This window comes from Quercus robur, chromosome 8, assembly GCF_932294415.1.
Source record: "Quercus robur chromosome 8, dhQueRobu3.1, whole genome shotgun sequence".
Classification (NCBI taxonomy): Eukaryota; Viridiplantae; Streptophyta; class Magnoliopsida; order Fagales; family Fagaceae; genus Quercus; species Quercus robur.
The window spans coordinates 40,003,838-40,018,306 of NC_065541.1; the positions used below are offsets into that span (position 1 = coordinate 40,003,838).

Consider the following 14,469-nt stretch of genomic DNA (forward strand, 5'->3'; position numbering starts at 1 on the left):
TAAGCTTACAAAAATGCTGCTTCTATACAGTGTACACCAGAGGAAGCCTCACACTTTGAGCATACAGTAATTGTGGATCCTAAAGACCGTGAAAAAAATTTGGTATTTTTAATATGTAAATACCAAATTTCATCATACTCATCTCACAGTTTGAGTGATCACTTTAGATGAGAATCAACAATATTTCGCAAACACAAAGAGGATAAATGAAAATTTTGGTATTTACATATTAAAAACATTCTCATATTATACATGTACTTGCCTCAGATTTACATCTCTTGATGAAAAACCTAAACTTGTTTATTAGAATCTTCCATCAATCCACTATTGTACAATTTTTTTCTTTTCTGATAATGAACTATTGTATCATTCATAAATACACTATCTTCAAAGCTTGCAAAAATGCTACTTCTATACAGTGTACACTAAAGGGAGCCTCACACTTTGAACATACAATAAATCCTAGAGACGTGAAGAAACTGCATCATACTCATTGAAGGTTTCAGAATCAGATAATTGTTGCAAGTCATCAGACTCATCTTCAGTTACAGAATTAGATGGCAGTTGAGAGTCAAAAGCGAATCTCATCTCTTGGGTAACCAATTTAGCAAGGTCATTTCTGTTGGCATTTTTATACGCATCAATAATAGCCTTGAACAAGGATTCATTGGGCTCTATCTCTCCAAATTTTAGTTGGCTGTAAATCCGCTTCACACCCTCAACCATACCAGCTTTTCCATAACAAACTACCAAGTTAATATATGTTACAAGGTCTGCTTCCAGGTCCTCATCCTGCATTTTCATGAATGTGTTCAAAGCCTTGTCAATTTCCCCAGATACCCCATAAGCATATATAGCAACATTGTAGGCAGAAGAATCAAGAACCACATCAGCTTTTGCAAAGGTTTCACAGGACTCAATTGCAAAAGCATGCATACCCACTACAGAGAAAACAGAGGTGATTACAGCTTGTCGAGCATAAGGTTTCCCTTCCTGGTAAGATGACTCTAGCTGTGTTACTGCTTCAATAGGAAAACCTCCCTTCTTCAATACAGTGAATAATACTTTAAAGGTCCCACTATCAGGCAAGAGCTTCCGAGTCACCATCGCATGCAGCAATTCACCACACTCACGTAACTGCCCATTAGTGGCATAACAAGCCATTACCTTATTATATGAAGCACAGTCCCTTAGTAAACCTGACTGTTTCATCTCCTCTGCAACATCAATGGCTTCATCAAGCATGCCCATGTTCTTGTAAAGGTACATCATTGTTGCAAATGAAACCCCATCAGCCCAACCCTTTTCTCTCAAATCTTCAAAAACCAATTTAGCTTCAGATACCATCCCCAGATCTGCATAGAGATTAATCATACTGTTTGATGCAACAATATCCAGACCACCCTCTAAATTTTTCATCCTCTCATAAAGTGCTTTTGCTCCTTCCAAGCTCCCCAGCTTACTATAAGCCTTAATCAGGGATGTCAACACAATTTGATTTGCCAAAATCCCAGATTGTTCCATCCGGCGGAAGCATTGAAGAGCATCTTCAACTCTGCCAGATTCTGCAAATCCATTGATCAAAGACCCATACACTACTTCATTTGGTGTAACTCCTACTCGCACCATTTCTTGGTAGACACCAACAGCATCAGAAAGCTGGCCAAGACGGGCATAGCATGCAATAACAGCAGAGAAGGTCAGACAATGGGGCTTAAAACCCATTACCAGCATTTCAGCTAAGAGGTCCTTAGCTTGTTCCACTAAATCACCTCCAGCAAACATTTGAATGAGAGAATTATAAGTACATTCATCAGGCCAAGACCCACAGTTTCTCATGCCCTTGAAGAGAGAGAACGCTTTATCATAAAGCTTTGCCTTTCCATAAGCTTTGATCATAACATTGTATTCCAAAACACCCTTCTTCTGTCCAACCAAATCTCTCATCCCAAAGAACACGGTCTCAGCTTCAGCCCACAGTCCCTTTTCAGCATAAGCATCTATAATTGCTGCACGTGTCTTTGATGACAACCTACCACTAGATTGACTCTTTTCGAAAAAGGATTTTGCCTGATGAAGCAATCCTTCATCAATATACATCTTAATAATACCAGGAAGAGAGTGCTCATCAACATGCAAGCCATATCTCTCCATTTCCAAAAGCACAGCCTCCACATCATGAAACATATTTCTCTCACAGAGTATATGAAGCACAGCTCTATGAGTTACACTATCAGGGAAAAGACCCGCCTCCCTAATCTTCCAGTAACACTTGAAAGCGGCATCAATGTTCCCCGCATCAGCATACAAAGATAGAAAGATGTTAAAAGTTTTTGTATCAGGAGATATACCCCTTTCTTCCATCTTAGTAAGCAACAATTCTGCCTCTGACATATTCCCATTGCTTCCACAAGTAAAGATCATAGTATTAAAAGTAATTGTATCCATTGCCACCCCAGACTTCAACATTTCAGCAAACACCTCAGCTGCATCATTAAGTCGCCCGGCCTTCCCATACAAATCAATTAGAGTGTTATATGTAGATGTAAGCCTTGGCTTCCGAACAGAAATCTCCACATCCGCTGCTTTCATAACTTTTGGATTAAAAACTCTCCCACCCGTCTTGAAAAGCTCAGTTGACAAAAAATGCTTGAAACTAATAGGTGCTGAGTTAGTCGCATTTACAGAATCAGCAATAGAATCCAAATGAAGATCATCCAATTCAACTCGCCCAACGCACCAATCTTTATAAAACCTATCTGCCCTATCAAACTCCCCTGCATCCTTTAACACCCGAACAACTGTATTCATCGTAACCTCATCTGGAAAAACCCCCCTTTGCTTCATGTGTTTAATCCACAAAAGTGATTCTTTCATGAGCCCAGCTTTTGCATACACATCAACAAGCATCCCATAAGTATTATTCGTTGGCAAAACACCATTTTTCGCCATTTCAACCCAACAAAGCCTCAACTCATCCCATTTCTGAGCTCTACCCAGTGCACGAAGCACAACATTATAGTGAATTACATTGGGCACATAGCCCTTCTGCGACTTAAACCACTCAAAAACCCTAGTAACTCTTTCCCAACTACTCTGTTCTTTGAGAATCACAGTCTGCTCTTTTGGACTCAAATTCCCACAAAACGAATTAAGGGTCTTCTCAACATCAACCTGTGACTCCAAAGACCTTAAAATGGAAGGCAAAACACCTCCATACCTCTTCTTCCTACCATTAATTGAAGAATTTTTTGTGGGCAAAGCTAATGTTCTAGAATGGCACTGGAGCTTAAACCCTATAAAAACCCCAGGTCCCTTTAGATTGTGCTTGTGGGGGTGTGAGCTTACTGAAATATCAAGGGGTTGGGGAGAAGGTGAAGCATATTGAAAAGGGTAGTGTTGTGTTTTAGCAGAGTTAAGGTTGTGCAGACTAAACCTTAGAAAAGCCCTAGTTTTGAAAAGAGAGTCAGGGGTTGGAAGCTTACTTTGAGAGAAGACATGGCTTTGCATTGAGCTGTGGTGGAGACTTTCTTCTCTGGAACTGTAACTGTACTTGTAACTGTAACTGTGGAGCATCATTTTTTTTTTTTTAATATAATTTTTAGAAGATTGGAGGTTTTGGGTTTAATGGGTTTTTGGCATGTACAGGTTTTGTTGTCTCAGAAAGAAAGATTAGGGTATTGCTTATATTTATAGACCGAGAAGAGAAGGCTTTTTTTTTTCTTTTTCTTTTTTAATCTGGTCAAAAAAAAAAATCAGCTGTGAATCTGAAGAATAAACCAAACCAGTGGGTGGGGTCAGATGAGAATGAGGTTTATGTCGATATTGATAAATTATTAAATCTGATTGAACCCAAATTTGTTTGGTACCAAATCCATTCATCATTCAGCTTTTCATTATAGCCGTTTGATTACCACTACTAATTGCCCCCATTTTTCTACTATTTCGCATTTGCCATTTAGCAAATTGGTATCATTCTTTTCTTTCCTTCTTTCTTTCTTTCTTTTTCCCTTTTACTTTTACGGTTTCTTACTTTCTTTTCCACTTGTAAAAATCAAATTTTAAACAAATAAAAGATTAATGGGTGATTAACGTTGTTTTAGCTTTATTATTATTATATCAAATTCTTTATTTACTTTTTGTTATTTCCATTTTCTTAATTAAGATGCGAAAATTCACTCGAAAAGTATTTAATTTTTTTAATATATTTTAAGTAAGTTTTATTAGCTATAACATTTTTTTTATATAATTATTAATTAAATTATTTCTGAATAATCTCAGCTATGAAAAAGACAAACACTAAAAAATCTACCTTGCATTTTCGCTTTTTTCTTTTGGTTGGGTAGAGGACTTAAAGTGGGCTACTTTGTTGCCTCATGTGAGCAGGAAACTCAAGCTTAGTGGACATTAAAGCCCAATTTTAATCAAGACCCACCACAATGCGTCTCTTTTTTTTTTTTTTTTTGAGGAAAGTCTTTCCCTGCGCTATCACAGCTCAAGTTTCGGGAACTTGTCCCTTTTGTTTTTTGGGTAAAGTAATTCAGGAATCACGACTACTCTCCCATCTAAGGAAAACTTCACGAACCAAAAACAATAGATGAAAAAGATTTCCAGGTACAAAAGATGAAAAAGATTTCTGGGTTATTTGGACCTACCGTAAATATGTGTAGAATCATGCTGCCCCAAAGTTTATTTGATTGTTATCGCTTTGTTGTTGATGGGTTTTAGATTTAGAGGCAATGCAGGCCAGATATACTTTCACTATTGGATGACAGTTTTCGTCGACTTGGTACAAGTCTATAAGCTAAAACGATCAGAGGAATACCTTCTAGTCCAATTCATTTATTAAGGCTCGGCCATATTTTTGATGGTATGGTATTTGGCATTGCTATGCAATTTGAGAAAATTTCTCAAATCAAAACTCAAAAGTACATGGGCTTAATTACCGAGTGGTCATAGGTTATACTCATGCTGTGTGAACCCAAACTGCAATAGTAAATGTATTTAATATTAAGCCAAGTCTAAGATTCGTATTTTAGTATCAAAATACAGAAGAAAACACATCAAAACAGTAACTGTATAAAGCAAGCCGAAAATGGGTGAGAGGAATGAGCCAACTCTAGGAATCAACTCTGGGAGCAAATCAGCCGAAATCCATTCACAAATAACATCTCAGCTCAATATGTGCCCCGTCATAGTGCTGCCCTCATGGTCCCTCTTGCTGCATCACGCTTCATCTCAGCAGCCTTGCCACTGCCTCGGAAATACATGTATACTTGCTGCAAATAGTAGCAAATAAAACTAGTCTTAGAAACCAAAACAACACAAACCATAAAAATAATGCAATTTTAAGTCTAAATTGTCCAACCTGAATAACCCAGATACTGAGCAATGATTCTAGGCAGAAGAATGCAAATCCGATAAAGTAAAATATCTGCAAGAACAAAAGCATTGTCAGAAAGCAACAATCAACATCAGCCATTAACAACTTGACAATTCATTCCTCGTCCTTTTTTCTTTTACAGTTGGCAAGAGTTAAACCTGGACATAACCCAATTTCACAAATTACGTGACATCAACTAAGATAGTACCATTAAGTTGAGATTTACTTGGTCAAAAATCAAAACACAAATTATTCTTACTATAACCTTTTTCTTCCTGGCTATTACCAGAACTACTAGTAGGCAAAACCAATTTATTGCTGCTGTTAGTGTTCCAGTGATAACATCAATATGGAGTAACATAATCTAAAACTTACCCCAACCAAGGCATTACCGCTCATCAAGTCAATTGCTGGCAAAATACCACTGTCCACAAAAACACACCATACAAACATGAGCTTCAGTTTACAAAAGATTATAACTGATATTAAACTAGGAAACGCAAGTTCTTTGCATATATATGTCAAAACTGCTTTGCAGGAAAACATGATGACTACATATCCCGCCCACCCCCACCCCCCTCCAAAAAAAAGGGGAGAAAAAAGGTTGGTTAGTGCTGACTATATGCAAACACCCTGGTTTAAAGGGTATATCCTTTCCTTTACCATTGGTAAGTTATGCACACACCCTGAGGCTCTTGAACCACAAAATAGTTGTGACTGAAGGCCCAGTGAACAGCAGCCGTAACTATAATGGTCTAGCAACTTCTGCCAACATTTTTAATATATCAAAAAAGCCTTCAGCACAATATTCATGTAAATATACCCATAAAAAAAAAAAAAAAATCAAAAAAAAAATAAATCAAAAATCAAAAATCAAAAATCAAAAAGCAAGATTATAGCATATAGTAGTTCCCCCACTTCTTCTACATTTATCTTTGTGACCTACTTCCTAAAGAACCAATCACTGAAAAGGGCACAAATCAGCTATTATGTAGCAAACCAAAGACCCTTGAATGCAACAATGTAAAAGAAATCTTACGCCAGAGATTTCCCCTTGAAAATAATGGGAGGAGCAACTGCAGCTAAGATGCAAAAGCCAATGTGTATCTGCATTGAAAAAAACAGAATAGAGGTAATCCCAATACTTCTACGCAGAAAGAACATTAAAGTCAAAACATAAATGAACTTACCAGGTAAACCAAGAAAAACAACCCAAACTTAATAGCACTATCACTCCTGTAACAAGAAATGGCACAAAATGTTATAAGAGAACCTGATATGTCAGAACAAACAATAAAACAAAATTTTATATATAACAAGAAATGGGCAGCCAAAAAGAAAAACCATCGGCTTTTTCTTTTGTCCAAGAATTTTACTTACCCACCTAGCTACTCTAGGTTGGGGGTAGGTCCTGGTGGAGAAGTTATATATACCTTTCCATACTTTGTGTCTAAAGTACTTCACTTAATTTCCTCTGCAGTATTGGGCTTTGGCAGTATTTATCAAGCACTTCTAGGACCCAAGACTCTTGAAGAGCCTTTTCCATTCTTTGGTTATGTATGGAAAGACAGAAATAAAATGACTATATGATACCTGGGCCACAAGGGGGGAGATGTAAGAAAAATACCAACTTGACCCTTAGCCCAAGTGTCATATTTAGTTATTTACTAAAATCCCCTTTTGGAAGAGCGGGATGGATTGTTAGTGTGGACAATTTTGAAGCAGCAAAGGTTACCATAGCAGTTAACAGGTCTTACTATAAATAACATCCCAGTCATCCTAATGAATTCAAATAGTCGAAACATAGATCAAAAGCAACTATCAAATGTTTTCCAATGTCAGCATTAACTTAATGCAATCTCTTCTTTGTATCTCTCACACCTACTTTTACTTATTTATTTTAAAAGAGAAACACTTCCTTCCCTGGCCCCATAAATGCATTACATATTTTCACAAAAAATTATTTATTCATACCACCTAAAAACACTTATTTTATTGATTTATTATACCACCTAAAAATGCAACTATAGGTATAATATTTCTCCAACATAATGAGTCTATTTGTGTGTCAAAGCCTCCCCAGTATTTCACATTCTTTCCATACTTCTCCCAAATTTACAACTTGTTTCATTGACGTTTTGGAGCTTCAAAATGGTGGCACCCATCCCATAAATAAACATAACAATGAGAATAAATCATTTCAAAGTCCTCGCAAATAGGATGGAAGTCAGCTATACAGTTTTTTCCCAGGAGTGAACAAAACAATCAAGGTCAAATCTTACAGAACAGTACCTCATTGCACGGTAAAGAGGACGATACCACATTACATATCCTCCAGGAACCCCTGCTATGAAGTAGATGATAGCAAGAAACCAAATTGTTGGACCTGCAAGAGAAGAAAATTTCAAAAGACCAAATTATTCAAGAATGTAATGTAATAAGATTATTTTTTACCTGTCAAAGAAAAGTAATGTAATAAGATTATGGGTTTGAATTAAGTTGCTAGACATACTTTCTCCTTTGATCCAGGCTGTGGTAACTGCCACAATATTCCACAAAAGACAGACAACCAAACCTGCAAAACATTACAAAGTTCTTTCAAAGTCACTTTTTTACTTTTTTTGTAGAGACCATTTTGGCATGCTTTATCAAAACTTTTTTTTCTTTTATATAAAATCAGGGAATACAAAATAAAGTCGCCAAGCTGTCTCAACCATTGAACAGAGGCATATCTCAACCACAAGCTACAATGTCCATATTATCAGCAATTCAGCATATGATCTAAAATCGAAAATAAAAATAAAATTTTAAATGCTTAGGGTACTTTTTGAATATGGAATTATGCATTAATGAATATCATATTCGCTGTAAGACAGAGGCTAATTCAAAATGCTACCATATTCTTTAATTACAAACTTAAAAGTAACAAGCCAGAATTAAAATGCCAATGGCCTGTAGGTCAAAGTCACCTCCTCCTCCCCTAATAAGAATGAGAGAATGAGAGAGGGTGAGGTCATGGATACAAGACCTAATGGGAGCGTAACTAAACAATTAAAAAAAAAAAAGGAACTTAAATAGTATTCTCCTCATTTATTAGATGCACTGATATAGGGTATCAACCTTCATGAGAAAGAACCAAAGCCAATCATCCTTTTCTTTTTGATAATACAATAATTATAATGGGGGAGGAGAGATTTGAACCTTGGATGACTTCATTGGAAACAACAATAGGTGTTAGTTGAGCTACAAGACTCTTGGCAAAGCCAATTATCCTTTATATAACTTAAACTTTTAAGTTGAATGCTCTAACAACCTCAATAGATTTTTAATTAAGATAAAAGTAGTGGCTGTATTTTCTTTTCCCCCTTATTTAACCCCACTCACAAAGAGAGAGGGCTCACTTCTTTCACATAATGCCACTAAATTCCACTTTCAAACAAAGCTAAAATATTTAACATCATTTGCAAAATCACAGGGTTGGGTCCGTCAAGCTCAACACAGATGGCTCCTTCTTAGGGAATCCAGGGGTTGCAGAAGGAGGGGGCTTCTAGGGGTCATAAAGGGCAATGGTTGAGAGGTTTTTCATATGCAATTGGTGTCACAAGCAGCCTCCAAGCCAAGTTGGGGTCTCTTAAAGATGGGTTGAGTATGGCACTAGATATGGGAATTACATGCTTAGAGATTGAACGTAACTCTCTGACAGCTATTGAACTAATTAAATCAAACAAGCCACTAATGCTTCTTTGAGGACTATTGTTGATGAGTGCAGGTGCCTAAGCAGCACAACCAACATCACATCTACATAGAAGCCAATGGATACAAAGACTTTCTTACTAAAGCTGGCTGCATTGATTTTGTTCCTAATGTTTCCCCTCCAGCTCATGTTCTGGATGCTCTAAAGTTTGATGTTTCTGAGAATAAGTGTAATCATTTAGTTAACTATAAACGCATTTTATTCCTCTATTACCAAAAAAAAAATTGCCAAATCAAAATACTAATACATGTACAACGAAAAGTGAGAAACATATAATACATACAAGCATGTATTATATGAACATTAAAACACTGAAACTAACAACCAAGATATAGGAATTTTAGCTAACATACCCAAATATGTTGTGAAAGCAACATACTGAACTCTTTGTAGATGGATAGGTATTTCATTTGCAATGTCATGATGGATAATAGGAAAAAACGGTGGCCAATTTTTCTCCTCTAAAACAATTCCAGCTGCAAAACAAAAGAAAGAACTTACACTGTAAGTAAAAGGAAAATCGGCAATGCACACTGCTGTCATTGTTTCTTTCAATTGCAGTTGCACATGAAAAATGAATATACCTCGTGCTGCAGCGTCTTCCCTCCGTTTTATTTCCTGCAATGCATTAAGAAAGCTGATATGTGATTACCAAATAATCTCAGCTTATGTCTAAAAGCATACAAAATTACTCAAAATAAATAAATAAATAAAATTATGGCTGCACTAACAACATATGATGTACAAATTTAAATTAAGAACCCAGATAAAGCACAGCTAAGTAAAACATTTAGAGTGTGTGTGTGCGTATATCACTATATACAACTGGTTATAAACTTGTATATAACATAAGAGATTGAAAATAATGATAAGAAACTATTTTTAGGAGAAAAACAAAGCAATAAAGTTTTTTATATGAATATTTAGTAGACCTACAAAAGGTCAGTCAAAAAGTGGCTGACTATAATTCTTTCCAAGTCTGCAATTACAATTATCATGCATTCTTCCTACTAGAAGAGAATTGCCCAATATGAACACTATATTTTTCTTTTCTTTTTTTCTTATTGATTGGTAAGTTATACACACTTTTTTGATATGTCTTAAACTCACGACCACACTTTCCACCTTGATCTTACAAGGCGAGGAAGTGTTGTTTGAACTAGAGCTCATTGGCAATATATGAACCCCAAAATGAACAAACCCAACTGCTTTTAATGCCATTGACATGAAAGATGGGTCTACAAACTTTTTTTACTTATCAAAAAAAAAAGAATGGTCTACAAAGATTGTATAATTTACCCATACATTTTCAGAATCTATAATATGAAATTTTAGAGTAATTACCTGTTCCCTCCTTTTCAACTCTGCCTCTTTAGCCTGGAGCTCCTTCTCCTTTGATCTCAAATCCTTAAGTTAAACAGTAAACAAATTAAATGAAAAAAATGAAATATTTGCTAAAACAGAAAATTCCGATAGCAAGATGTAGTTTCCAATTTAACATTTTGAGTAATGTAATCTACCTTTGTATTATCAAGAGGAATATCAATCGTAGCACCGCGATCATAGGGTTCAGGAGGCAGGGGTGAAAGCCTTGAGGTTGCAGGGGGAACACTTCCAGGATTCTATAAATGTTAAAAGAATAATTTCATAAGAATTTATATGGAGTCAGTATATCATGAAAGCACCCTCAACCCACTACTGCATGCTGATGCATACACATATGAATATGAGAAAATGTCACAGTAGACAACCATAACTTTGAAACAGCTCCCCCTGAATAAAATTCCATGAAGCAAACAAGCTAAACAAGTAATGCGGACAGGGTACTAGCCAGAAAGATTAAGCATATATAACCAAACAGAAGAATAAGAGTTAAATGTGTTGCTTAAGGCTACAAGTAGATGATTCCAGTACATCAAGTCTGTCAAAATAAACGAGTCAAGATATCTTGTTAGTCTTACTTCCTAAATGAGTGATTTAGCAGCAGTCATCATCCCAGGTTTTCATTACTTCATTAATAAGAGTTTCAATGCCACAGCAGCTTTGAAGTCTGGAAAAGGTCCTGTTAAAGTCTTCTTTTTATATAGGTAATAGGACTTTTGAAAAAAAAAAACATTGTGTTCACGATAATGAACACTCTGAACATGAAACAAATACATATAACTCAAGAACTAAAGCTATCAGATTGAAGAAGATCCTGTTAAAGTCTAATCTCATATTCTTGTCAAACCTCCAGAGTTCTACCAATTGTTTGCAACATCATGAAGTACTTAAATCAATTACAAAAAATAGAAATGAATTTCAACATATATATGAATCCAAATTTTCCAGTTCTGTAATATTCAGAATCAATCAACCCAATAACCAATGCCATCCACACCTCTGGATCAACCGACCAAACAATGTAAAGGAACCTGAAAACTATGAATAATGTTGCTCATTATGAAAATTAAGCACATCATAGATGCCTGTTCTGCATCAAAACAACAACAAAATCTTAGTCCCAAACTTTGGGTCAACTATGGATCCTCAACAGACTAATTAGGATGACCACCTATACACTTTTTTGCCATTCTATCCTAATCTAGGAAGCACCAACGCGGCTGTAAGGGTGTCGCACCGGAGTCCGATGTGGGGTGCGGCAACCGACACCGCTGCCCACGCACGTCAGTACCGCGTCTAAGGGTATGTTTGGTAGATTATTATGTAATAGTTATTTATATGGCTTAGTTATTCAGTAGTTTAGTTATATTTTTATTGCAGGAAATAGTCATTCTTTATGAATAATTATTCTTTAAAATGAGGAATAAATATTCATCTCTAAAAGGGATGTAATAACTATTCCTTAGTAGGTGTAATAATTTTTACAATTAATATATTTCTAAATAAAACAAACTTTCTATATGCACATAACAATTATGAAAATAAAAAATCATAAAAAATAACTAATATCTTTTTCAAATTTAAAAAATATTATTTTTTAGGAAATATAATTATATGAGTAAGATATTTCCTAAAATATATCTTAAGTTTGATTTAAAATGCTTTTATTCCATTGTTTTCAGGGTTCTATTATTGTGTTGTCACCAAACAAATAAATAGAAATAAGCATTACATTACAATATTTTGTATTCATTGTAATATCTATTCATATTCCTATGTAATTACTGTTACAGTCTACCAAATGTGTATTAAGTTTTTTTTTTTTTTTTTTGCGCCAAACCGGGCTGATTCAGCCAGAATCAGATCATATCTGCCGGCAGCCGAAATTGACCGAAACGGCCGAAATCAGCCTTGAATCATGCCGTAACAGCCAAAATCGGCTTTGAATGAGGCCCAAACATCCTAAATCTGTCATTCCTCAATTTTATTCTGAATATTTGTTACTTCTTTTGTGTTTTCTTTTTTGTTTTGTGTTTCTTGCCTTCTTCTTTCTTTGTTTTGTGAACCAAGGCCATAGTAATGTGTTTTTTAAGAATATTTTAATAGTAAAAATATATAGAAAATATAAATAAAAATATTTTTAATAATTTTTTAATCGCCGCACCTGCACCCGAATCCAGAAACGCACCCGTGCTTCATAGATCCTAATCCAAAATCATACTCTATCACCTCCTTAATTAACACATCTCTTTCTCAAATTTATTTTAGATCTTCCTCTATGGCATTTCGTTCCCTCAACTTGAATCAAATCACTTCTTCACTAGTGAATTATTCACTCCCATTGGCACAATGGCACATGACTAAAACATCTCAAGCGACTCTCCCTCACCTTCTCATCAATAGATGCCACCCCTATCCTTAAACAAATTTCTCCAATCCATATCCTATCTTTCCTCCTCTACATTAGTTAGCCAAAAAGAAAATATGTCTTATATGTTAAAAAGTAAAGGTACCAAGGAAAGGAAAAGGGCAAACTTACTGTCATATAAAATGCACCTCCACCATAGTTTGATTGCCCTGATCCTTTCCCTTTAGCTCCCGAGTCCTATAATATAAATAAAAACCCATTATATGAAGGTCATATAAATAAATAAAAAATAAAAATGAAGGGGAAAAAAATAGGATAAATGAAGAACCATCAAAGAATTCATGAGTAAGAAAAATTGGTCCGTATTACACGATCAATTCACTGCCGTCTATGGGCTACCACAAAACTCTCCAAGACAAAACAATGAAAAACATAAACCTTCTTTAAACTATTTCCATTCTATTTATCATCACCATATTCTGCTACAAACTCACGCATTTACCTTCGGTTATTATAGAGTATATTTTCAATCTTTGTATTTGACAGGCAAAATTCAACATGTCATTTACTCAAAGTCATAGACAAAGACTATTTAACAATCCTAAACATATCGAGCAAATGAGTACAATCTCAATTCAATAACTTAGCACATATAGACAGATACCTAAAAATTTAACAAAGAACATATTGCTAGAAAGACTTTAAATTTCTTCTCGCTTTCTCGGAAACCAAACAGAAAATTTATTTTATTAAAAATATTTGCTATTTGAAATTTTGAATCACATTGCGAATTAGGAATTTGAATACAGCACCAGATCTAATTACAAAATCGAGATCGACAAAGAGTTTCAGCAAAAAGAGCAACAAAATTCGACGAATCCAGAGACCAATACATTCCCGAATCCACAGAATCAAATTTGAACGACGAAATTCAAAAAATACGGGCATACAAAAGCGAAAAACTCACCGCGAAGGGATTGACCTCCTCTTCTTCGAAAGGATTGGAATCGTAGCGACTCATTGCAGGTGACCTAGAGATCCGCAAGCAAAAAGCGACGAGATCTGAATCGAGAAACTTAAGGGACGCTTTTGCTTTGATCGAGAAGAAGAAGAAGAATACAAATAAGAGAGCAGTGAAAAAGAAGGGAAAGTTTTTGCCTGTTCGTAGAGAGAGAAAGACTTTTTTTGAAACGTACGGAATTTTTTTTTAATTTTATGGGGAGGGGGTGTTTGTTTCCTAAGAAAATCAGGGTGAGAAAATGATTGGCGCGTGTGAACTGTGAATGATAAGGAAGGGTATTTTTTTTTTTTTTTTATGTTTTTAGTACTGACCTTACTAAAGATAAGACTTTATTATATTAGGAATAATTACACTCTCGCACCCCCTCAAAAAAAAAAAAATAATTACACTCTCGCCGTTGTGATTTAGATCGGTTGGCAATTTATCCACCATGATTTTTAGGGGGAATATCACTTTCCCCGGTTGAGATTTACTTTTCTTTTTCTTTTCTTTTTTTGTCATGAATAAATAAAAAATAAAAAAGAGTTTCAATCATGGAAACTTCCAATTCAATAATAATA

General features: G+C 35.3%; 2 protein-coding genes across 3 annotated transcripts; both read right to left on the reverse strand.

Annotated features, from left to right (window-relative positions):
* Nucleotides 1-203: 203 nt before the first annotated feature.
* Nucleotides 204-3,748, reverse strand: LOC126695478 (pentatricopeptide repeat-containing protein At1g73710). The gene has a single exon (XM_050392233.1). It carries the CDS (start codon nucleotides 3,577-3,579, stop codon nucleotides 463-465), a length of 3,117 nt encoding a protein of 1,038 aa, XP_050248190.1. The 5' UTR covers nucleotides 3,580-3,748; the 3' UTR covers nucleotides 204-462.
* A 1,228-nt stretch (nucleotides 3,749-4,976) lies between these two features.
* On the reverse strand, nucleotides 4,977-14,180 carry LOC126695479 (secretory carrier-associated membrane protein 1). Of its 2 annotated transcripts, XM_050392234.1 has the most exons (13): nucleotides 13,856-14,178; nucleotides 13,060-13,125; nucleotides 10,658-10,759; nucleotides 10,482-10,544; nucleotides 9,722-9,755; nucleotides 9,491-9,613; nucleotides 7,896-7,958; nucleotides 7,676-7,769; nucleotides 6,574-6,619; nucleotides 6,423-6,490; nucleotides 5,759-5,807; nucleotides 5,369-5,434; nucleotides 4,977-5,279 (listed from the first exon to the last, which is right to left on the reverse strand). In XM_050392234.1, the coding sequence occupies exons 1-13, from the start codon at nucleotides 13,907-13,909 to the stop codon at nucleotides 5,193-5,195; spliced, it is 915 nt and encodes a 304-aa protein (XP_050248191.1). In that variant the 5' UTR covers nucleotides 13,910-14,178; the 3' UTR covers nucleotides 4,977-5,192. The 2 variants fall into 2 exon arrangements, with proteins under 2 accessions (XP_050248191.1, XP_050248192.1); XM_050392235.1 differs by lacking the exon at nucleotides 13,060-13,125 and having other exon boundaries at nucleotides 13,856-14,180.
* Nucleotides 14,181-14,469: the final 289 nt, after the last annotated feature.

Bases quoted from the DNA above. Each gene is read 5' to 3' on its own strand.
- LOC126695478 (XM_050392233.1), bottom strand. From the start codon at position 3,579: ATGATGCTCCACAGTTACAGTTACAAGTACAGTTACAGTTCCAGAGAA.
- LOC126695479 (XM_050392234.1), bottom strand. From the start codon at position 13,909: ATGAGTCGCTACGATTCCAATCCTTTCGAAGAAGAGGAGGTCAATCCC. The intron at 10,545-10,657 runs GTAGATTACATT...GTTTAACTTAAG, and splicing joins TTCCTCTTGATAATACAAAG to GATTTGAGATCAAAGGAGAA. The intron at 5,808-6,422 runs GTAAGATTTCTT...TTTTGTGGACAG, and splicing joins TTCAAGGGGAAATCTCTGGC to TGGTATTTTGCCAGCAATTG.